General features: G+C 41.8%; 2 protein-coding genes and 1 long non-coding RNA gene across 4 annotated transcripts; all 3 read right to left on the bottom strand.

Moving 5' to 3' along the window:
• Nucleotides 1–1,978: 1,978 nt before the first annotated feature.
• On the bottom strand, nucleotides 1,979–7,676 carry LOC140504830 (uncharacterized). Its single transcript, XR_011967252.1, has 4 exons — nucleotides 7,558–7,676; nucleotides 5,333–5,739; nucleotides 4,935–5,003; nucleotides 1,979–2,105 (listed from the first exon to the last, which is right to left on the bottom strand). It is a non-coding gene; the product is annotated as an uncharacterized lncRNA (long non-coding RNA).
• A 2,687-nt stretch (nucleotides 7,677–10,363) lies between these two features.
• Nucleotides 10,364–12,541, bottom strand: LOC140504825 (ubiquilin-like protein). The gene has a single exon (XM_072610178.1). It carries the CDS (start codon nucleotides 12,286–12,288, stop codon nucleotides 10,507–10,509), a length of 1,782 nt encoding a protein of 593 aa, XP_072466279.1. The 5' UTR covers nucleotides 12,289–12,541; the 3' UTR covers nucleotides 10,364–10,506.
• Nucleotides 12,542–15,605: 3,064 nt separating this feature from the next.
• Nucleotides 15,606–23,370, bottom strand: LOC140508715 (olfactomedin-4-like). 2 transcript variants are annotated; one of them, XM_072616598.1, is made up of 5 exons: nucleotides 23,315–23,370; nucleotides 22,826–23,086; nucleotides 20,908–21,061; nucleotides 18,784–18,943; nucleotides 15,606–16,688 (listed from the first exon to the last, which is right to left on the bottom strand). In XM_072616598.1, exons 2-5 carry the CDS (start codon nucleotides 23,042–23,044, stop codon nucleotides 15,992–15,994), a joined length of 1,230 nt encoding a protein of 409 aa, XP_072472699.1. In that variant the 5' UTR covers nucleotides 23,045–23,086; nucleotides 23,315–23,370; the 3' UTR covers nucleotides 15,606–15,991. The 2 variants fall into 2 exon arrangements, with proteins under 2 accessions (XP_072472699.1, XP_072472700.1); XM_072616599.1 differs by lacking the exon at nucleotides 23,315–23,370 and having other exon boundaries at nucleotides 22,826–23,303.
• Nucleotides 23,371–23,820: the final 450 nt, after the last annotated feature.

Below are 23,820 nucleotides of genomic sequence, written 5' to 3'. Positions count from 1 at the left end.
GAAACCAGACTGTAACAGTGGAAAAGATATTGGATTGGAAGTCTGAGGTCCTGCAAATGAACATAATCTAGGTAATTCTGATTTTCTGAAACTTTGCTAGTAAAACATAAGCTTTAGCAGGTACTACCAACTCAAGTAGGGATCCAGGGGTGGACTATATTCATCAAAAACCAGCCTAGGTAATTAACTTGGGATAGGATCATCATCAACAGACTGGCCACAAAAATGATGAATTCTTATGTTTTTATTTTTATATTTTTTGTTATAGCAATTCAGGAAGACCATTCATTACTGTGTGGATGGTTTGAAATTAGTTCAAGTGGAAGGAATGTTCAGTATTGAAAGAATAATAGACAATTTGAATTATCACCACCATCATTTCATAAAAAAATCTGCACCCTTATTGTCATCAGCATCTTCAAAACTTAACTGATTGTACTTTTGTACACCAAGCAGTAAGGACACAAAGAATAATTAGACAACATCTCTGCCCCCAAAGGGACAAGAAAGAAAGGTAAATTACATGGCTAAATAGTGCTCAGTATTCACTACTTACAGAGTTTCTGATAGGAAAACATTTTTAAAATCTGAAAGTATTGTGTAAATTTATGATGTTACCATTATTATTTTTCCAAAAAAAGATGCCAAGAGATGGCTGAATCTCACTCAAAAAGCCAGTGTTGAGACCCTACCTTCTATGTGTCCTATAAAATGGGAATTTGGAGGGATGAACTTGCTGCTACTAGTTGTAGAAGTAGAACTTGGTTAGGTGGTTTTCAGGATGAAGCTTTTGGCATCAACTCATCTGGGTGGGATGTCCAAACATTCTTTCAGTGATATGGTGAGGAACACACTCAAACATGAGCCTCTTGCAGAAGGGTTAAGAAGACCTTGTCATTTAATTAAACGGCCTCATGAAAAGAAAATTTGGAAATAAGGGTACAGCAGCATCTAACATTTGGTCCTAACTATAAGTAGCATCTGGGCGATTGGCAGTAAAAAATCGAATAGAGAGTAAATAATGAGGTCTGTCCTATGGTTTAATGACAGTCCTTTACCCCTGGGTAGAGTGGACAGAAACTTGAAAAAAGGTTGAGACATTATTTAAAACAGTACTAGTCTGCAAACCCAATCAGAATAAAGTATATACTATTACATCAGTGGCTTCAGTCTCCAACTTTTTAATGAGGGAGAAATCCCTTATTGAGTTCACAGACTGGTATTTTATTCATGGAGACAGACTGGGCTGTATTGCACTGAATGAAGCCAAGAGATTTGGCTCTGAAGACAAGCTCTCCCTTCAGTGTGGTGCTGCATCACATGAAAGTCCCACATGTGCTCTGCCATTACTCCCCAGCCAAGTGGAGCTATTATCCAACAGTATGATGCTATTTTAAATATATTAACAATATGATGCTATTTTAAGTGAACTTAAAATAGAGTATTGGAAACAGCTTAGGGAGAAGAAAAATTTGACAGTTTCAGGACTGGGAGAGGCTTTAAGCCTGGATTTAGTAATTTTGAAAAATAAAAACTATATGTTCACCATCATAGATGATGCTATCACCTTTGAAAATAGTTACTCTTGCCTTTCCATCAGCCAGAACTGGCAATGCTGAGAAATAACAGATCGTCTGTGTGCTTCTGACTCAGAAATCCTCAGGGTACATTGTGACACAGATAGTTGGGACCTTGGAAGGATAAGATACATTTACTATTCAAATTAAAGATCAGTCTGAAGTATGTTAATAGGATGAAAAAGTTAATGATATTGGGATCCCATCACATGGAGCAGGGGCAGAGAAAAAGCATATACCAGGAATAAGGCAGTACACAGAAGAAACTTTGAGAGAAGAATATATAAAGAAGTGACTGTTACTGTTTCAATACTACAATTTGTTGCTATGGCTAAAGAATTCACAAGAAAGTGATCTACTTACTGGAGATGAATCCATTTGTCTTATCTGTACTGGCACTCAGAAAGCAGCATCTGCTGCCAGGACCATACTTAAAGTTTTTCTAGGATGATGGAGTCTGCTAAAGCAGCACTTGTCAAGGTGTGTCCTAGGAACTGATGGGGATGTCTTGGACCCTTACAGGGAATCCTAAAGGTCAAAATTATCTTCTTAATAATATTAGTATATTTTCCTTTTAATGTGATAAATATTGATATACAATGGTGTGCTAATAAATGCTTAACAAATGACTGTCTTCCCCATCCCACCCTCTTAAAAAGTATGAACTATGCATCTTTAAGTTTAATTAGCATTTTAAACATTTTCTCCACAACTTTCTTAAATCTAGATTGTTAATAAAATTTCAAGAAACAAGATCACTTCCAAATAAAAAATGACAATATTTTAATAATTGAAAGCCACATATGCTATGTTACGAGTGGTTATGAGAGTAAGTGTGGTAGAGGAAAGAATGAGAAAAGGAGAGTTAGGGAAGAAAGATATGAAAAGAGAATTAATAGCTTGGGAAAGAAAAAGGTACAAAACTTCATTGAAGAAAATAATTCCTTGAAATTTAAGATTGGTCAAATGGAAATATGTGACTCTTTGAGAAATCAAGAAATTATAAAACAATCAAAAGACTATAAAAAGAAGAGATGAAATATTCATAGGAAAAACAACTGACTCAGAAATCAAATCAAAGAGAGACAATTTAAGAATCATCAGGCTACTAAAAAAACCAGGAAATAAAGTCTAGATATAAATAATCTTTCATGAAATCAGAAGTGTTTTGTCAAAACACAAAAGACTTGTTCAGTCATATCCAACTCTTCATGACCGTATTTGAAGTTTTCTTGGCAAAGATAGTGGAGTATTTTGCCATATCCTTCTCCAGCTCATTTTAGAGATGAGGAATTGAGGCAAAAAGGGTTAAGTGACTTGACAAGGGTCACACAGCTAGTAAGAATCTAAGGTCAGATTTGTACTCATGAAGATGAGTATAGATAAGGAAATAGAGTAGCAGGGAGAGTGATTTGCCTACCATCACGTAGCTGCTCAGTTGGTATATAAATATTAAGTGCCTACTATGTGCCAAGTACTGTGTTAAAGATACAAAGGAAAGCAAAAGATAGTGTCTGCTTTTGGGGAGCACATAGTCTTAACAAGGGATACAATATGTAAATGATTACTATATATATTATATATATGCAAGATAAATTGCAACTAATCAACAGAAGAAAAACGACATGAGTTAAAAGGGTAGGGAAAAGGGGATTTTAGATGGAATATGATGGAATCCAGGGAAGGTGCGAGGCAGAGATGAGGATGAAGAGTATTCCAGGCATAGGGCAGCCAGGAAAGATGTCTTTAGTCAGGAGAGAGAGTATCCTGTTCAAAGAAAAGCAAGGAGGCCAATGTCAGTGGGTCACAGAGTATGTGGGAGGAGGGGAAAATATAAGAAGACTGAGAAGTAGGGGCAGGTCATAAAGGGCTATAAATATCAGAAGATTTTATATTTGGTCTGGGAGGAGTTGGGGAGGTACTGGAGTTTGTTTCATATACATATATATGCACATATACATACATACATATATATATACATATGGAGGGAGGGAGGGAGAGAGAGAGAGAGAGAGAGAGAGAGAGAGAGAGAGAGAGAGAGAGAGAGAGAGAGAGAGAGAGAGAGAGAGAGAGAGAGAGAGAGAGAGAGAGAAATGGCCAGACCTGTGCTTTAAGATCACTTTGCCAGCTGAATGGAGGATGGACTAGAATAGGAAGAGACTTTTGGTGGGCAGACAAATCAGGTTATTGCAGTAGTCTATGTGTGAGTTGATGAGGGCCCATACCATGGTGGTGTCAGTGTTAGAAGTGGGTATATGGAAAAGATGTTACAAAGAGAGAAGTGACAGAATTTGGTAACTAATTGGACATGAGGAGGGCATGGTGATAAAGAATGATAAGTCAAGGAAAGCTGAGATTTAAGCCAGAATCAAAGAATTTGAGAGTTCAAGGGCTCTAAGGAGTCAACTCCTCTAACCTGAATCTCCCCCAAAAAAGCACATGGATATCTGATAATGTGCCTCTACAATATACAGGTATTATGTAACCTTTGCTGAAAGGGCTCCAGTAAGGTAGATTACATTATCTCCTAAGATAACCTGTTCCACTTTGGTATAGCTGTAATTCTTAAGGATTTTTTGTTCTTTAAGGGGCAGCTAGTACAGTTGCTAGAGAATCAGTGCAGGAGTCAGGAGGACCTGAGTTCAAATCCCAACTCAGACACTTGACACTCACTAGCTGTGTGACCTTGGGCAAGTCACTTAACCTCAATTGCCTCATTCTGGATCATCTCCAGTCATCCTGATAAATATCTGGTCACTGGATTCAGATGGTTCTGGAGGAGAAGTGAGGCTGGTGACTTGCACAGCCCTCCCTCACTCAAGAAAAAAAAAAGTCAAGTGCAAATCATGTCATCATTTCTCTGATGGCATGATCTTCAGCAACTAGGGTGAAAACACAGGTGGTACAGTGGATAGTGCACCAGCTCTAGAGTCAGGATGGACCTTGAGTTCAAACCTGGTCTCATATTCTTTCTAGCTATGTGACCCTGGGAAATTCACTTAATCCTGATTGCCTCCAAACATTTTTTTCCTTTATATCAAATCTAAATTTGCCTCTTTGTGACTCTAGTCCATTCCTCTTAGTGTCAGGTAGTGGTGCAGTGGAGAGAGCATTATGCATAGTCTCAAGAAGGTCTAAATTCAGATCTACCCTCCAGACACTTAAAAATCTGTGTGACTCTGGACAAGTTATGTAACCTTTATTGGTCTTAGTTTTCATCGATAAAATGGGGTTAATAAGTATGAGAGAATAGTGCCATTGATGATTTCCATGTATAGAGACCCATACATTGTAGGGCTATCATTATGCACCTTAAAGGGAGGCAGAATATACATCTCTAGCCTCTTCTCCTCTTACCTTTCTCCAAGGAAAACTTTCATTTCTGCCAAGAGGGGAAGGAAGAAGTTGGGGCCAAAAGCCACCATTCTGCAGAGACAAAAGGCACCAGGATAAATAAATTGCATATATATATATATATATATATATATAATATATGTAATAGATATATATGTGTGTGTATGCATAAATACTATTAGTCCTATTAGTCTAGAGAATATGATCATATTCCCTCTAAATTCTGATCACTTTATTGTTTTTTGGAGGAAGAAGGATCTGAGTTCTGTATCCAAGACTTGACCCTTTCCTACCTAATACTAATTCCACAAAGAACATACATAAAGAATAACAAGGAAATTCATTTATTCAAATCATAGCAAAACAGAAATCAGAGAAGATATACATAAGAGAATATATACCAGACAATGAAGGAGCTCTTCCATTGGGAGTGAAACAACCCAGTCCAGCCGAGGATAAAGCACTTGACCTCAAGGAGAAACTCCTTGACATGTCTAGAGTAGCAAGCTAGGGACAGGGACAGGATGGAGTCTGCCAGCTTCTCTCATGTCTTCCCAGAGTCTTCTTCCAGCAACTCGAAGTGGGGTTGGCCTCTTCCATCTTCTCTCTTAAGCTGGAAACCAGAAGTGCTTGAAGTGTATCAGTGTCTGCAGAAGATTTGAAACTTGCCCAATCCCAAAGGTCCTGAAGAATTCCAAAGAGGGACTCAAAGGAAATTCTCACTTGGAGAGTCTCAAAAGAAACTGACGAAGGCTGGAGATCTCCTGCTTTGCACTGGTTCTGCTGTGCTCCTCACATAGGGAAGGACCTTCATTTATACAAAAGAGAAAGGTGCAGACCAGTGGGCTTGGGGACTGGGGTTGCATTGGAATGTGTTCCTCCCAGGGTTGTTGTAAGGAATAAATAACATATCATTTGTAAAACACTATACAAACTTACAATCACTCTATAAATGCGTGTTGTTATTATTATGTACTCTGGCCCAGGTAAGAACAGGATATTTCTCTCTCACATGATAACCCTTCTCCTAAAGAACCATCAATAAACTGTGTATAATTCATTTGAGACCTGAGGTAGAAGATGAAGCATAAATATGTCCCTACGTCTGCTCTTCTTTGGTCTTCCCTTTATCACTAGACATGGGTCCCTCTGACTGCAAATCTATTGCTCTTTCAATAGACCACACTTTTTCTTGAGCTCTCTTCTGTCATCCAACCTTCTACAGCTTTCCATCTGTACCCTCCCTGCCTTTATCTTTCTCACCAACTCTTATGGTTGTAAATTACTCCATAGTTTAGTAAAAATATTCTCCCCTTCCATTTTGAAGTCTCCCCTGTCTTTCACCTCTGTCATAGTCCCATATATCTCCCTTCCCCCACTATTGCCTCTTTCTCCCTCCATCCCCTCCCAATTCTCCCATGTCCTCCTCACTCTTCCCTATCCATCCTTACACTCCCTTCCCCTACCCCTACCTCCATCTCTGATGCTTCTTTCTAGTTTCTTTTATCTCCCACCTCACGTCTTACATGAGTTTATAGGCAATCTATTAATGGTTATTTGGGGAATGGGTCTCAAGTACTACTGTCTCACATCTACTACTTAGAAGGGACACTGAATCACATGGAATAAGGAAATCTGACAGCTTACAAATCATATATTCATAGGGTCTCTGACCTGGATAGTACTGTCATCCCCTCCCTTTATAAACAGAACTCTAATTTCATTGGTATAAGTCAGGGAGGAAATCTCTCCATCAGTGTGAAGCATCACCTGCTTTGAAATTTCTTTAGTTACCCAGAACACTGAGAAGTTAAGTGACTTTCCTAGGGTTACACAACCAGTATGTGTCCAGGGAAGACTTGAACTCAGATCCTCTTGAATCCTAAGCTGTTTATCTCTCCACTTCATGTTCCAACTGCCTCACATCCAGATCTGTGCTTTCATTAGTGTAAGGAACTCCTGGTAGTGGAATTCCTTCCTTGAATTCATATCTAAGAAGTGAGCTTTACAATATCCCCAACAAATAAATACTCAACTAGGCTCTGCTTAAAGACCTCCATTGGTAGGGGACCTATCTCCAAAGACAATACAGTTCCATACAGGCTGCATTGGGCCCTTAAAACTCCCAAATTCAGCCCAAACCAGATAATGTAATAGGGAAATGTTTAATAAAATAAATGAAAATGTAACACAACATGGATACTGTTAATTTGAGGTTTTCTAGGTCAATATGTCTATATGGAAGCACAGGTAACCAAGTCCAAATCCAGAATTCTCTTTTTTTACTTCCTCCCTATCATTGAATCCATTTTTACAGATGAGACAAATGAGTCCTGGAGAGGTAAAGTGATTTGTCTGATTATACAAATAATGATCTAAAGACTCAGGATTAGAACCCAGGTCTCCTGACTATTAGGAGTTCCCACTGTGTTATATAGCCTCAATAGGTTTTCATTTATTCATTCATAGAATTGCAGAATTAGGGGTAACCTTGGATGATTAGAAACCACACCATGCAAGTATCACTTGAAGAAGCTGGGGATGTTGTAGTAGAATTGTACTTCCCCTCCAGGCTGTCCTTTATGCTGGATAGGGTGCAGGCATAAGAGACATCACAGAATCTTACCTGAAAAGCTGTGAGTAGGGCTGTCCCGCAGGGGTACCCCTGGACTCTGCAACTAGAACCTCTCAGTCCATTTATCTCCATCATTTCTCCAAACCTGCAGATCTTCTCACTTTTGTCCATCTTCCTAAAATGAGACAATATCAGATTCAAGGGGATATGAGAACTTATTAAGTTCAGTTCATCTTTTTCTACAGTTAAGAGGAGGAAATAAAATCCATAGATGGAGAGTAAATTGTCCAGTCACGTAGTCAGTTAGTGGCAAAACCAATTTTAAGCCTGATCTGAATCCCCAGGTTCAGGGGATGTTACTTTACTCTACTACACTTGGTACATCTGATTCTTTAAGATAATTGGGTGCTACCATTGGAGGAGGAGGAGGGAGGAGAGCTCTACCATGGTTCCCTTCAGACAAAGTAGAGGATTATAAGAATACTAGACCTGAACTAGAGAGAAAGCGGTTCTCACTCTCACTCTGGGCTCTTAAGAGTTTGGCCACCATGGACAGAAGTCACTTCATCTCATTTGTGCTGAGCTCACAAGGTCACCATGAGTATTAAATGAAACAATGGCTATAAAGCACTTTAAACCACTAATGTACTATAGAAATACCAGCTATGAATATTATTCCTGTGTTCCTCCATTCCTTACCTATTTGCACATTAAAAAAAAAAAAATCATGGGGATGGGACAGTCAATAAAGGGCCATGAAGGAGAATGTAAACTGAAGACAAACATTCAATAAGCACCTACTATGTGCCAGGCACAGGGGAGATAAAAAGACAGAAATAAAATTTGGTCCTTGCTCCCAACCAGCTTACATTATCTGGGAGCAGGAGTTGGGGCGGGGGGAGGAGATGACATTATCATTAGACTGTGAGCTCCTTGAGAACAGGTATTGTTCTTTTGCCTTTCTTTGTATCTCCAGTGCCTGGCACATAGTAGCTACTTAAATTCATTAACACAAAATAAATACCTGGTAGCTTAGGGAGAGAGCATGCAAAAAGTTGGCATGCATCAGGCTAACCAGAGGTATCTAGGTTGAGTACATCTATTGGGTAGTATGAATAATAAAGTTCATTAGTTAGCCCCTGAAATAAAATTGGAAATATTCTGCCATTCCCTGCCCCCTCACTCTGGGTTGAGGAAATTCTTTGGGAGACCCTGCAGTAGTTGTGGGGCAGCCTCAGGAAAGCTATAGAGTGGGAGCGAATGGAGTTGGGAGAATTATACCCTCTACTTCATCTGTAGTGGAAGTCTCCTGAGGGAGAAGCTCAGAGTAGGTGATCAATGGTACATAGAGAAAGCTTCTTTCAAAGGCAAGTGATGAAGGGTCAGTGGATCATAGCTTAGCCTTTGTCTTTCAGATGGCCTTCACTTTGGATAATGGTAAAAGCCTGATTTACAAGTCAGACATAGTAGGAGTCAGGGAAAAAATTAAACTCCTTCTTAAAAGCCTCTATCTCTCTTCCATGAAAAAAAAAATAATTCACTCACTGACATCTCATTTCCACTCAGGCAGGGGATCCATAGGCTCAAATGAACCAGATTGTTCTGGATGAAAAATTCTAGGTGCTTCAGGTCTCTGGCTCTTGATGGGCAGTCCCTCCTCCATTATAACATGGGATCAGAGTCATGTCTGAAATTAGCATGAACTGCAGTTCCGAAATGATTTTTACCCCTTAATTCCAGGCCCAGCACCATCCCCCACCTCTTCTAGGAAGGTAGTTGCCTTTATTCTACCCTTATTGATCTTTCTTTTCTTTCACTCCTAAAGCACAAGAATCATGGGATCTCAAATTTGGCAGGGCAGGGTTTTCTAATTTAGTCTTTTTGTGCAGAAATTCATGGCTAGTTCTTGTGATCATTGGGTCTCTTTCTAAGAGCTCACTGCCCGAGGAAGTCCTGTGAATGGATGTTCTCAGTGTACAGGTTTTCTTAAGAAAACTGCTGGCTCTATCCTTTGTGTCTGCCTTATTCAATCATGATTTTTGCCCACCAAAGGCACTCTAGGCTTCTTCTGGTCTTCCTGAAATTAAAGGCTAAGCACAGGACTTGACACACAGTAGCCATTCAAAAGATATGAGCTGATTTCAACTGAATTCAACTAAAGGGGATGAAGTGTAGGGTCTGAACCTCTGATTTCCCTGATGTAGGGAATTCCTTCCCCCAATGCAGCCAGTTTTAGAGAGCTACCTAGAGGGATGAGACCTTAAATGACCTGGCACCCAGCCAGTGTGTTAGAGACTGGGACTTGACCTCCATGAGACAAAGTCTTCCCTAGCTTTAAGGCCAGCTCTCTGCTATGCCTCAAAGGTGGTTCAAATGGGTAGTGCAGATGAGATGTAGTGGGGATCTAATTAACTGCTTGTGTGCATGTGTTAAGTATGCACACATGCAAACTATGTCCTTATGAATGCATTTGGATGACCCATGATAGACACACATATGGACATGTATGTTTAAGTTTGTGCATGAATGTGAGCATAAATACACGTACCTGCTTGGGCATGATGGAGCAAGAGGAGGGGAAGAGAGTAAAATAAAATTTAGTTTCCTCTAAACAAGAAGCAACATGGAAATCGTACCTAACTTGCAGTCAGAGGAACTAGGCTCGTGTCCTAGCTGTGAGACTTTTGCTAAGTCACTTAATTTCCGATTCTTGGTTTCCTATAAATGAAAGAATTGGACTAGATAATTTCTCAACTCCCTTCCATCTTTCTATCTTGTTCGAGGGCCCCTGCCACAGTCAGTCCATGGGGAGAACTCTGGGCCAAATACAGAAACAAAAGCTTCTAGAGCCAATAAGTCACATGTAGCCGTCACACTTTATTTCCACTCTGGCCAATGGTAAGTTGTTCCATAGGGAAAGGATCTAGCTGTTTTGTCATGTCTCAGGACAGGCAAACCCAGGGGAAGGAGAAGGGAGACGGGAGAAAGGGAACAAGACAACTAAGATGCCTGGGACCGCTTAAGCCTACGGACAGCAGCGCTGGTGTCCCCTTCTGTGGCAATCAGAGCCTGAAGGTTGGCATTGTGGTTCCGGAAGCCCATGGCTCTCAGACGCTCCATCTGTGGGCGGAAGCGGACTTCCGGAGGCTGCATCTGCTGGGAGTAGCCTCCAGCAAGAGCCTGAAGACGCTGGAGGATGGCCAGGGGCTGGTAGCGTGTATCTGTCTTGCCTCTGCCTGGAAAACCAGAAGCTTCCTTGCCTTGAGCCCCTGCTGGCCCTGTCTCAGGGAAGGCATTGCGCCCCAAGCCCCACAGGTATGGGGTGAGCCATGGTAGCAAGGCTGGTGCTTCTGTGGACAGCATCTGCAGGCCTTGCTCAATCTGCAGCAGGGCCTGAGATGCTTTGGGATTTGCCAGGGCCAGCAGCAGGTCTGATAGCTGCATCTGCTGCAGAATCGTGGGCAGCTGTTGTCGCATCTGCTCATAGAGCTGAGGTGATCCCATGAACAGCATCATCTGTGCTGCTAGATGTGGATTCTGTACCAGAAGCTGCAGCATGTTTCCTGTAAATCGAATCCCAGAGTTCATCTCTTCTTGCTGCTGGGGGTCATCTACCATATTCTGGAAAGCCTTTTTTGGTTTTCTCTGCTCAGGAGGCTCTGAGCTGGTCAGAGCAGGGATGCTTTGGATGCCACAGGAATGTGCCCGGCCTAGAGCCTTGGAGGTGGCAGCTGGGACACTGGCCTTGGCAGCAGCAGGAGCAGGAACGGGGCCACTGGGGGGAGGGCCTTGGGAGGGATTTTTCATCAGATGGGGTATAGGTGTTGAATCCTGCATCTCAGGGCATTTACTTTTGGAGGTGCCTCCAAGGGATGAAGCCCCACCCATGAGCTCAGAGAAAAGATTCTCCCGCAAAGGATCCTGGATACTACCAAACAAGGAATCAGGAAGGTCTGCGTAGTTCCTTCCCAGGGCATTGTCCCCTCCTGGGTTTGTCTCATTACCCCAGAACCCTTCTGGAGTCCGTGGCATATCTGGTCTCTGTATCATCTCCTGCATCATGGCTGGATTCCGGGCCAGGTCAAGGGTATGCCGCAGAATCTCTGAGTTGTCAAGGATGTGGCCTACCTCAGGATTCTGTTTCATCAGCTGCTGCACCTCAGGGTGATCCATGATTAACTGCCTCATCAGCTCAGTGTTGGAGAGGAGCTGTTGGATGACTGGACTCTCAAGCATCTGAGCCATCCTCTCTGGAGTGTGCGTAGTGTGTGGCTGTGGAACCTGACATGGGACTTTGGGCTTCTCAGCCCCAATGGGTGGTACAGGGGATGTTGTGTTTCGGCTAGGGCAGCTGGACTGCCGCCCCCCACTGGCCACTACCTTTCCTATTCCCTCTCGAGGGCTAGATTCCAGGGCAGGTGACCCATGGGGCCCAGAGAGCTGGGTTGGGGGACCATTCTTGGACTTGATGACCAGATGGACTGTGTAGCCATCCAAGATACCCCTCTGGTACAGAGTGTCCTGATCTTTCAGGATGCGGCCCACAAAGACCAGCACTAGCTGGTCAACATTGCACTTGAATTGGGCCGAGATGGCCTCTTTGAATTGACTCACAGTAGTATCATCGGACACCACGAATTCCTCCTGGGCATTAGGCGTCTTCACCAACACCCTGATGATGCTTGGGGAGATATCTTTGCCTATGGGCTGGCGTGAAGTCTGGCCATTCTGGGCCATCTGCACAGGCACTGGAGCTTGGGAATTAGAGGTAGTGTGGGGCATGGGGGCTAATGGACAGGCAGGCAGGGGTGAAAGGGGTAGGGGTGGGTGAGCGTGGCAACTGACCCCGTCTCAGATGATTACTACTCAGGTTGCTAGGTCTGGGGATCGCTGGGTCCCCTGAGTATTAGGGACGGGGTGTGGGCTGGGTGTTGACGGATGTTCTGCCACCCACCCCAGCTCTCCAGATGTGGCCTGGTCTGGCTACTGGCTCATACTTGGTGCAAAGTGAGTCTGGGTATTTTGCCCCCCTGTCCCTCCCCTGCCCCCACAGGGCAGTCTCCCTATCCCGGAGGATTGTGAAATCATCCTTGACCTCATAGTTCCAGCAGGGGAGGGGCAGAATAAAGGGATGCATCTAGGAAGAAAGCAAAGAGGGGAGAGCATGGACCACTCTAAATCATTGTGATCAGGAACTATATAAAGTAAGGCAACAATCAGAGAACTCAAAAAAAAAATCCTCATTCTGGACTAAATAAGATCATTCAGTTTGTCTCTGTTGAATTTCTACCCATCCAAAAGGCCCAACTCAAATGCCACTTCATCCATGAACCTTTCCCTAATCCTTTGGTTTGGTCATGTTCCTCGAGTCATCCTCGTCCCTGACAGACAACACTTTATACTCCTAATGCATTCTTTGCATATTTTCTTATAGCTACTTGAATCCTGCCTTTTACCCACTATGCCCTCGATTTCCTTCAATACAGGGACCATATATTATTAAAACCTTGTATATCCCCAGGGGTCTATCAGTGCTTTGGGTTAATAAATGTATATTGTATAGCCCTACGTTGCTTTATAGCTTTGTGTTACACTATGTTGCATTGCTTTAGAGCGATATATTGTATTCCATTGCTTCGCAGTATTATTTCACATTGCTCTAGAGTAATATTTTGTATTACATAGGTTTATAGCATTGCATTGTTGTGCCTTTCACTGTTACGTTGCATTGCTTTTCAGTAATATATTGAATTGTGTGGTATCGCATGGCATTTGATTGCATGGCATTGCCTGGCTTTACAGTATTGTAACAGTTTACATTGCCTTAAAATAACACATGGCATTGTATTCCATTGCTTCACAGAATTGTATTTTATTGCATCGCTGCACGGTATTGTTTTGCGTAGCTGTAAAAGGATATATTGCATTGCTTTTCAGCATTGTATTGTATTGTGTAGCTTTATATCATTGTATTTTATTGTTGCCTAGCTTTTTGGTATTATATTTTACTGCCTATCTTCACAGTATTGCATTGCGTTGCATATCCTTACAGTATTGAGTTGTGTAGCTTCAAAGTAATATATTATACTACTTTGCAACATTGCACTGTGTAGCTTTACAATATTGTATTACATTGTATAGCATTACAGTATTGCATTGTATTGCATTTGCTTTACAGTATTATATTACAGTTTTATGGTATTGCATTGTATGTATTGCTTTACAGTATTGTATTCCATATTTTAATTTATCGTATTTAATTGCATTGTGTATTTTTGCAGTATTGTATTGTGTAGCTTTACAGAATTTCATTTTATTCCATTACTTTAGGGTATTGTATCGTATTGTATATCTTTACAATACTGTTTGGCTTTAGGTTGTATTGTTCCTATCCTATTATACCTCTCCCCCTCCAAACAGGGTAGTCTGCTTTGCCCTCCAAACTAAAGAAACTGCTCTCTTAAAGAAAACTTCTGCATCAGAGGACCATAAGGTAATAGATTTAGAGCTGGAAGGGGAAAGGGAAAGGAAAGGAATAAGCAACTGTGTGTCTGGTACCATGCTAAGCATTTTACAGATATTATCTCATTTGATCTTCACAATGACCCTGTGAAGTAGTTGCTCTTATTATCCGCATTAAGTAGTTGAGGAAACTGAGGCAAACAAGTCACTGCTGCCCAGAGTCACACAGCTAGTAAGTGTTTGAAATGGAATTTTTTGCCCATCTTGGTCTTTCTGATTTCAAGTAAAGTTAATTACTAGACATTCAACTCTGTGTTTATATTACTTAAAAATAAGACAAACAAAAATTTAAGTTCTCTACTTATTTGGGAGATTGTGTAACTTCAAATCATTTCTAAAAAGCTGATCATTCTGACCTGCCTCAACAATGGCTACTAAGTGTCCATTTGACATAAATTCATGTTTTCATGATACAGTAATTAATCTAATGAACAGCAGAGGGCATTGGAGCTAGTTAAAGAGCTGGTTTGTCAGGGATAAAAAAAAAAAATACTGCTGACCAATAAAAGTGAAAGCCCAGCATGGCATTCTGATGTTGATCAGTGTGATGATCAAAGAGAGGTTTCTTTACATTGAAAAGATGCATGTAGGACACTAAGAAGGTCATTCCTCCTCCAATGAGATCAAGGATTGAATAGGAACCTCCAGAAAATCATTTTAATCATTGCAAGGGAACCCTAAAGACTCTGAATAAAGCCTTGGCCAAAAAGTTTAGGATGAATTAGAAGTTTAATTTCTGTCTAAGTCTAGAGATAGAACCAGGATTAAAATAAGCAGTAGTTGGTAGCAATTGCAGAGGAATGAAACAAGATCATGTATCAGTGTTATTTGAATCATACTGTTTTATTATTTTAAATATAGTTAACTATTTGCACATGCTTATAGAATTTAATAAAATGTGGGGGTTTTTTTGGAGGGGAAGCATAAGTAAGTGGAAAAGCATGTTAAATTTTCTCTCTCTGTTTAGATCAGGAGGCTGTTAGCAGAAGTGCTACTTTCCAACAGGTGGGCCCTTACCCAGAACAGACAAGAATGCTTAGGAGAGAGTGTCTATGAGATACTGAATTATCTTTGAAAATCCAAGCCATTCACTTAGAAATACCTAGAGGAGGAGGATCTGACGTCCTCTCTCCTCATTCTAACAAGGTCAGAAGGTGTGTTCTTGTATCTATAGGAGGCATTCTGTGTATCCTCTGGGTATAAGGAGTAATTATTTGGAGATTCAGACAATAGCACAGTGGGATATTGCCAGTGAAGTGTTTCCCTGGAATAATTTTTGGAGATGATGACCCATGTTACTGTCTCCTGCACAATTAGTGCTAAAGGGCTGTTGTAAGAAAGCACACCATAGTATGTCAATTTGGTATAGTCATTATTGAACTGGGCTATGACTGTTCCTCTGACCACCAGAAGTGACTCTTTGCACATGGCCTACCTTAACACTCACCTACAGCAGCCTAGATCCTAGAATTTGGAATCCAAGAACTACAGACTCCAGATTCACAGATCCTAGAATTATAGCTCATAGAATTCAGATTCACAGTCTGTCAGACACAGAGGTGAGACAACCATATTGATCAATGAAAAATAATGGATCAAATTTTATTGAGTTTTTAAAGTTTACAGGGTTCTGTCCTCTCAACAACTTTGGAAGGAAGGAAGTCTAATACGTATTATTTCCATCTGACAGATGCATTCACAAAGAAAGCAGTACCTAGGTGAAAGGGAGGCTTCCTGGCACCAGGTACAGAGCTCCTTATAGGGTGTAAACCAGTGCTAGAAGAGAACACTTAAATCACTGATCTCTTTTACTAACGTCTACATCACTTGACTATTTGATTATGAATAGGTTGACTTGTTTTGATCAATGTTGTCCAATCACCAAGGGACAGTGAGAGATAAGAGCCAAGAAGGGAATGAAAAGACTGGGATCTACAGGGGCTTCCTCTCTAAGCCCTGAGGCCTAGGCCTTTATGCCCTTTGTGCCCTTGGGCCCTGCCTTTGCATCTATGGTTGGTGGTAGTAGCCGAGGCCGCTGGAAGACAAGGTCATAAACAACAAGATAACCATCATTATAGACATAAAGTTTGTGATCCAAGGGGCTATAGTTGATGCTCTGCAGTGTCTCAAGCATCTTGTCCAATAGGATGCTGAGGTGGTGCTCCTGCCCAGTGTTAGTGTCAAAGGCATAGAATATCTCCTCCTGGCGAGTGCTCAGGGAGCGCAGGGCATAGAGAACTCCACAAGCCATGAAGGTCCCCGATACCACTGGCTTGTATTGTCCCGTCCGCCAGGTCTTCTCCACAGCCAGGGTGCTGGCATTGAGCCGGCTCACCACCAGGTTACCCTTGTTTTCTTCTGTGGAGTATATTACCCAGAGCCCCTTCTCATCTCCAGCAAAATCCAAGTCCTTCCAGGGCACACCAGCATATGAGAAACGATTGTTGTAGGTAGCTCCAGGCAGGGGCTGACGAAGCACCAGGGTGTTGGTAGCCAGGCTCACCTTGGCCATGTCACCGGTGCCATAGTAGTTGAAATACATGAAGTTCTTGTAGACAGTGTTGCCACTCCCATCCCCATAGCCCATCTTCCCTTCTGTATAGTCCTTGAACAGTACCAGGTCATTATAGGACTTGTGCAGCCGGTAGTAGTCAAAATACCTTGGGAAAGGTACAAAGTAGAAAAAATATCACTAGTGCTGGGTACAAGTACTGAATGTCTAAGCTTGGTTGAACTTCTCCTCCCTTTTCAGACCCACTGAATCCTTTCCATCCTTCAAGACTCAGATGGAGGCCTATCACCTCCAAAAACCCTTTCCTGACTGACTACTTTCACACACACATAGATCTCTTTCCTTAAACACCTTCCTACAAAGCTCGAAATGTACACCACACAAATTACTCCAGAATTGTAAGATTTAGAATAATAAAGAACCATAGAAATCATTTAATCTAACATTCTCATTTTATAGATAAGGATATCAAGGCTCAGGATGGTGATCTGACTTCATGGGATTATATAACACTGAGCTTTGAAAGGATCTTACAGAGCATTAAATATGACCCTCTCATTTATGTATGAAGAAACTCAAGTAGACATGAATTGTATCTTGTACACAACTAGTCACAGAGCTAGTCAGGGTTTGAGACAGGATTAGAAGTCAGGTTGGCCTGATTCCAGGTCCAAAAATCAATCCACTGAACTACTTAGTTGTCTTTTTGCCTTCTGTCTCTCACAACCCCTAGTCACAGGGCTATGTACACATTATAAAGATAATAGGATGACATATTGAAAAGAACTTTGTATTTGCATCAGGCATAGATTCCAATCCTAACTGTGTAACTTTGGGCATGTCCTTTTCTTATTCTAATCTGTAAAATGGAGAAAACGTTTAAACCACCTAACAAGATTATAGTGATGGAACATTTTAATAAACTTGAAAGTATTCTAAAAGTGAGTAATTATTTTTTTTTATCTAATTCAGGGGATGAGATGGGGAAAGGTTTGGAGATAGGTGGCAAAGATTAGGCTTTTTAGTCTGGAGAAGCAGGGAGAGACAGAGAGGGGGCAAGAGGATTCACGTATTTAAAAAGAAGGGAATGATAATGTTCTCCAAACTACAGAGGTGACAACCAAAATCTTCTAAGAGTTGGAAATAGGGAGTTTGTGTTATATAATCAGAGATATATAATAATATAATATATTATAATAATTATAATTATACACAATAATAATAATAATAATAATAATATATATTAGAGATTATAGAATATCAGCTCCTTGAGGACAGGGATTTTTTTATTTTTTTTTGTCCTTACATCTCCCAGTATTAAAATGGTGCCTGGTGCCTAGAAGAATTTTTATTTATTGGGCAATTGATTGATTGTCCAAGTTTAGAGACATAGATTTAATAGTAGCTGGTAGGATTGGAGCTCTGGCTCCAGTACCAGTGTTCTTCACTCTAGCATGACAAGGACATAATTGAACCACTACTGTAATAGGAACCTCACCCTGGGCAGTTGGGTGGCACAGTGGAGAGAGGGCCTGGAGTCAGGGAAAACTGATTTCAAATCTATCCTCAGATATTTATTAGCTCTGAGAAAGTCACCTAACCTTTGTCTCATCTGTAAAATGAAGAGAATAGCACCTGCTTCCCAGAGTTGTGAGAATAAAATGAGATAATATTTGGAAAGGACTTTGTAAGCTACAGAATGCTAGTTCTTACAATTGCGGGTGCTGTTATTGGTATTATGACAAATTATGATAATAGAGTATTAACATATAGAGAGAAAGGGTGTAATTTGGATAACAAGAGGGAAACACCCTCACTTCTGAAATCATGCATGGCTCCTGGCTGCTCTGGAGTAACATGAAGACTACCTACCTCATGGAGCTGTTGTAACAAAAGTGCTGGTTAAGCTACAAAATCAATGTCAGTGTGAGCTGCTATTAGCTCCAGATGGTGAGAACCAGAAGGCCTGGTACCTAGCTTTGGTCACATCACAAAATGAGAGAGAGAGAGAGAGAGAGAGAGAGAGAGAGAGAGAGAGAGAGAGAGAGAGAGAAGGAAAGAGGGAGGGAGGGAAGGAGAGAGGGAGGGAGGAAAGGAGAGAGGGAGGGAGGGGAGAGAGAAGGGACAGAAAGAGGGAGGGAGGGAAGGAGGAAGAGTGGGAGATAAGGAGATGAGAAAGAGAACCTAAGGCAAAGGGGAGCTTGGGGTGGAGGGTGATGTTTCACAGCTCCTGGGTGGCTTACCTGCCATCAGAACGAAGTGGGGCAACCCAGTAGAGAGAGGAAGTAAGGTTGAGTCCAGTGTCACGACCCCAGGCACCAGCCTTGTAGTTGAAGCCACGCCAGTTGAGTTGAACCACAAGGGGACTGCTGACGCTGAGCAGGGTACCATGTGCACAGGAGCCTAGGAAAATTAAGAGCATTACATGGACCCCCAAAGATGGCACAGACTGAGCAGAACTACTGGCTGCACATGCCTGCCTCCATCAACATCTTGGGGAGAAATCTGAGGAGGGGTGGGGATTGAGGCTGATTCCTAGGGAGTGGGGGGCAAATGTGCTCCTTCCATTGTACAACCAACAAAGACTCAAGGGTACTGGGAGAGGATTCTTCAGTGTTTGTCTTTGTGATCATCAATATCCTTACTCACACACAGACTTTAAGATTTACAGAATTACTTTTCCTGTAACAACTCTGCAAGGTAGGTAGGACAAAAGGCAGTGGTGGGGCAAGATGGAAAGTATGCTAGATGAAAAGTCAGGAGATCCATGGCTCAGAATCCCAGCTCTGACCCTTAGAAGGTGAATGACTGGCCAATCATTTAACCACTGAGCCTCAGTTTCTTTGTCTGCAAAATGAGGATAATGGATATTATCTGAATTGCATAACTCACAGGATTTTTGTAAGGGAAGCACATTAAACATAAATTAATGAAGAAAGCAATAGCTACTACTACTCTTGGAGATCCATTTTGTGTGCATGTTTGTCCTTTGCTGCCGAAGAAGACCATGCCATCAGACAAATGAAGACATGACTTGCACTTGACTTTGTTTTGAGTGAGGGAGGGCTGAGCAGGTCACCAGCCTCACTTCTCCTCCAGAGCCATCTGAATCCAGTGACCAGATATTCATCAGGATGACTGGAGATGATGCAGGATGAAGCAATTGGGGTTAAGTGACTTGCCCAAGGTCACACAGCTAGTGAGTGTCAAGTGTCTGAGGTGAGATTTGAACTCAGGTTCTCCTGATTCCTCCACTGGGGCTCTATCCTCTGCACCACCTAGCTGCCCAGATCCATTTTATGCACTGTGTTGATGTAAGAATGATTATGCAATAGCATGCTTGTGTATGAGTGCCTATGTTGGTACCAGTGTGGATGTATTTTTGTGTCAGGGTACATAATGGTATTAGATAACATGTATCCCCAGCCCATAGCAGTCTCTGGCATATAGTAGGCACTTAATATATGCTAATGGACAGTAAATACTAGTTGACCAACTATGTGTAAAATCAGTGTGTGTCTGTGTATTTTACATATTTTCTGAACCACCTACCTGGAAACTACGTGGGCAGTGGATAGAGAATTGGTCCTTGAGTAGGAAGGTTCATGTTTAAATCTAGACTCAGATAATTACTAGCTATGTGACCCTAGGAAAGTCAATTAATGTTCGTCTGTCGGAATTTCCTCAACTATAAAAAGGGGAAGTAATAGTCACCCATTTAACAGGGTCGTTGTGAAGATCAAATGTGATAATATTTGTGAAGTGCTTAGCACAGTTCCTAATAAATGTAGAAGATTAACAAATGCTTGTTTACTTCCCCTAGTGCCCTACAAAATAATTTTTTTGGGGAGGGAAAACATACAGAAATATGTGCCTCTATATGTGTGTGGGTACATGTATGTTGAGATGATTGTGATTATGAATATGCAAGAATGTAGTGGTACTTTAGAGAGGTGACCTTGGAATCAGAGTGACATGGGCTCAAGTCCCATATTTAACCTATACTGGCTTCATAACCATGGTCTCGTCACAATCTCTCAACACTCCAAAGATTCTCTCTAAGTTGTAGAGAAAATAGAGAACTGTATTAGTTGTTTGTTGGGAGTTCAACAGCACAATACATGAATAAAATCAGAGGTCTAGTAACAAATGAATGAATAAATGAATGAGCACAAATATAAATAAAGGAGATCCTATGGAACTCTGCCCCTTAGTAGCACATCACATAGAACTGATAAATAAATAATCTAAATTTTCAGCTTGTGTTTCCCTCAAGGGCATTCTTTTGGGAGGGTGGATGGTAGGAGCAGAGAGTAAAGACCTGCACTTTAAGGCTGGGCTTATTATGAGTATGGTGGGGCACTCACCAGGAGGAAGATTCTGGGGCTGGTGGCCAGGGCTTCTATGTCGCTCACAGTCACTCAACTGGCTTTCCAAGGCACTCATCTCCTGGAGAGTGGTTCGTAAGTTCTCTTGCTGGGAGTTGGCTAGATGCCGTAGTATGATGCTGGCATTTTGCACCTGGACAGGAGAGAAAGAGAGTTAGGGCCAAGAAACCTCCCTCAGTTATTCTAGTCCTCCATCCAGGCAAAGAAGAGTATAGTGTATTTGGGAAAAGCCCTGGAACTGGAATAAGATGAGCTAGGTTTAAATCCAAGTTCTAACATTTACTAATACTAACTCATACTACAGTTGGTACTAACTCCTAACCTTTACCTGTCTGAACTTGGAAAAGTTATATTCTAAGCTCTGTGCCTCAGTTTCCTCGCACGTAAAATGAGGGGGCAGAACTAGATGGCTTCTAAGGTCCCTTCTAGCTCCAAAGTTCTATGATATTATGAACTGCAGAATGTGAAAGTTTAGATAGAATTCACCTGGATAGAAAATCTTTCTGATCTACAGATAGAAAAACTATAGAGGCCCAGGGAGGTCCAATTACCTTCTCAAGGTCCCAAGATACATGAATGGTAGTCAGGTCTCTTCCCAGTTAAGCCATTTCTCTTGGACCTTCACTATAGTTATTGCTGTCAGACTTCTTCCTTCCTGATGTAACACTTAATAACTGGTTCCATATTATTCACTACCTGGTGCATTATGTCAGGTCTCCCTAACTAGACTGTGAAATAATTAGTCAGGGAGTAGAGACTATGCTCTTATCTCTGCCACAGGTTGTCTTACATAAATAACTTTCCTGAACTCTCTGAGATGGGAGAGATACTTTTGTGCTTACTGGAAGAAAAGTTAACACCCTGACTGCGTCAGGCTACGTTGGGCACAATTTTCCTGCTCCCTACCCTTGCAGCTTGAAGAGAGGGTATAGACTCTCTATTTTCCACCTACTCCATCTCCTAAAACCTTATAAGGCCAAATTTTCTCAGCCTGGCTCATCCATTTACTGGATTTTACCTTGGATAACTGATTTACTTCTTCTAGAGAAATGGATTTCTTTCTGGTTAGATGGTTTCCCCTTCCAGGGACTCTCTATTTCTGTAAGTAATAGAGGGATTAAGAGATTCCAGGCAGCCTTCTTCTTTCCCCTATGTCCAAAGGAGGACATGGTGACAGGAGTCTCAGTGATGGGTGTGTAAGGGTGATATAACATGGAAAGGGAAACAAAATGGAGGGTACGATATAGAGATTGGAAAAGAAATATAATATGAAAGTAGACATAGAATATTGTGGCATATGATATGGAATGTTGATACTAGGAAATGTAATATAAGGTAATTGACATCATGATTTGGTCCCAGATGTGATATGGTGGGGCTGAGCTCAGAATCACAAGGAATCATAGAGCCATAGGATTGCCAGCTGAAAAGGACTTTAGAAATCAGAGCCCAAACCCTTCATTTAACAAGTGAAGAAACTGAGGTGTGAAGAAATGAAATGACTCACCTAATTTTATGTTGGTCCTAAGTAGTAGACCTGTGATAGTAGAGACCCAGGTCTCTTGGTTCCAAATCTATTGGTCTTCCCACCATACCCAGATAGGTGTCATATGGAATTGGTTGATATTTAGTATATTATATGAGGATTCGGAGGGTATGTCTGGAGAGGTGTAATATGTATGTGATATTGGGGGGTGTCATATGGGGAGTCTGATGTAGAGAGTGATATCAGTGTGTATGGTATGGGGGGTGATGTCAAGGATGCAGAGTGTATAAAGTATATACAAGTCAAATGGGAGTATGTGAAATGGGGGGGAGACAGAAGAGATATGAAAAGTGGGTGTCTGATAATGCCTCTAGCAGAGGCAACCGGGGCTAAGGATAAGACATGCCTCACCTGTCCCTGGACCCTTTGGAGGATCCAATCTGTGCTTCTGCCTTTGCCTCCTATCACCCTACCCTGACTCTTGAGCTGGGTGAGCAGTCTCTCAGCTCCCAGCAGCTCCCACCGAAGGGCTTCCCAGTGATCAGTAGAGGAGTAGGATGTGTGGCTAGATTCAGACTCTGATCCAGAGCCCTGTTGACTCCACTCCAGAGGTTGCACATGTTCCAGCATTGCCTTCTCTTGGGCCCTAATTGCCTGAATATGCTCATCCACCTGGCAAGAAAGAAAGGAGAGAGGTGGCAAGAGGAGGAAATAAAGAAAAATATGTGATCATAACTGTCTGCCATTACATACACACATAGTTAGCAGAGAGAGAAGCACCAACATCTGGGTTTTTGAAGCCGGGGGCTGGGGTGGGGGGAGCTCCTTAATAACTACGCAGAATCTCATGTGGCACATGAACCTTCTTTCAAAGTCATGAGCCCCAAACCAAAACCTCACCTCAGAGTATATATAACAAAAACCCAACTCTCCACTGGCTTAGAGTCAATAGGCATGAAACCTAAGTGACTCAGCACGGCTGTGAACAATCAGGGTCCAAAGGAGATTGAGCCTTCAGGTGCTCACCATTACTATGAGCCTGGGAAATTGAACTCCAAAAAGAAAATAACAAAAAAATCCCTCTTTGCTTGCTGTTACAGGTCACCTCTAGTTCATGCAATGAATATGTCTTCCTAACAAGATGCAGCTTCCCAAAGGCTGATCCCTGATTCCCCTATCAGCATTATTCTGAAATCTGGGGCCTGCAGGGTGTAACTGGAGAGCCCCTGGAAGCTATGTGACCCTCCCCCGGCCCCCCCCCCCCCCCCCCACACACCTTTCCCAATCACAAGGTCTAAATTTCACAACATTCAACTTCTTTCCCCAAGGACATTCTCCAAGAATCCCAACTAAAATATACATCTCTAACTTTTATGGACCAGTGGATAAACCCTCGAATTTAACCT

Source organism: Notamacropus eugenii, chromosome 5 (assembly GCF_028372415.1).
Source record: "Notamacropus eugenii isolate mMacEug1 chromosome 5, mMacEug1.pri_v2, whole genome shotgun sequence".
NCBI classification, from domain to species: Eukaryota; Metazoa; Chordata; class Mammalia; order Diprotodontia; family Macropodidae; genus Notamacropus; species Notamacropus eugenii.
The sequence above is the reverse complement of the archived record's forward strand: the minus strand, read 5'-3'. Positions and strand labels throughout refer to the sequence as shown.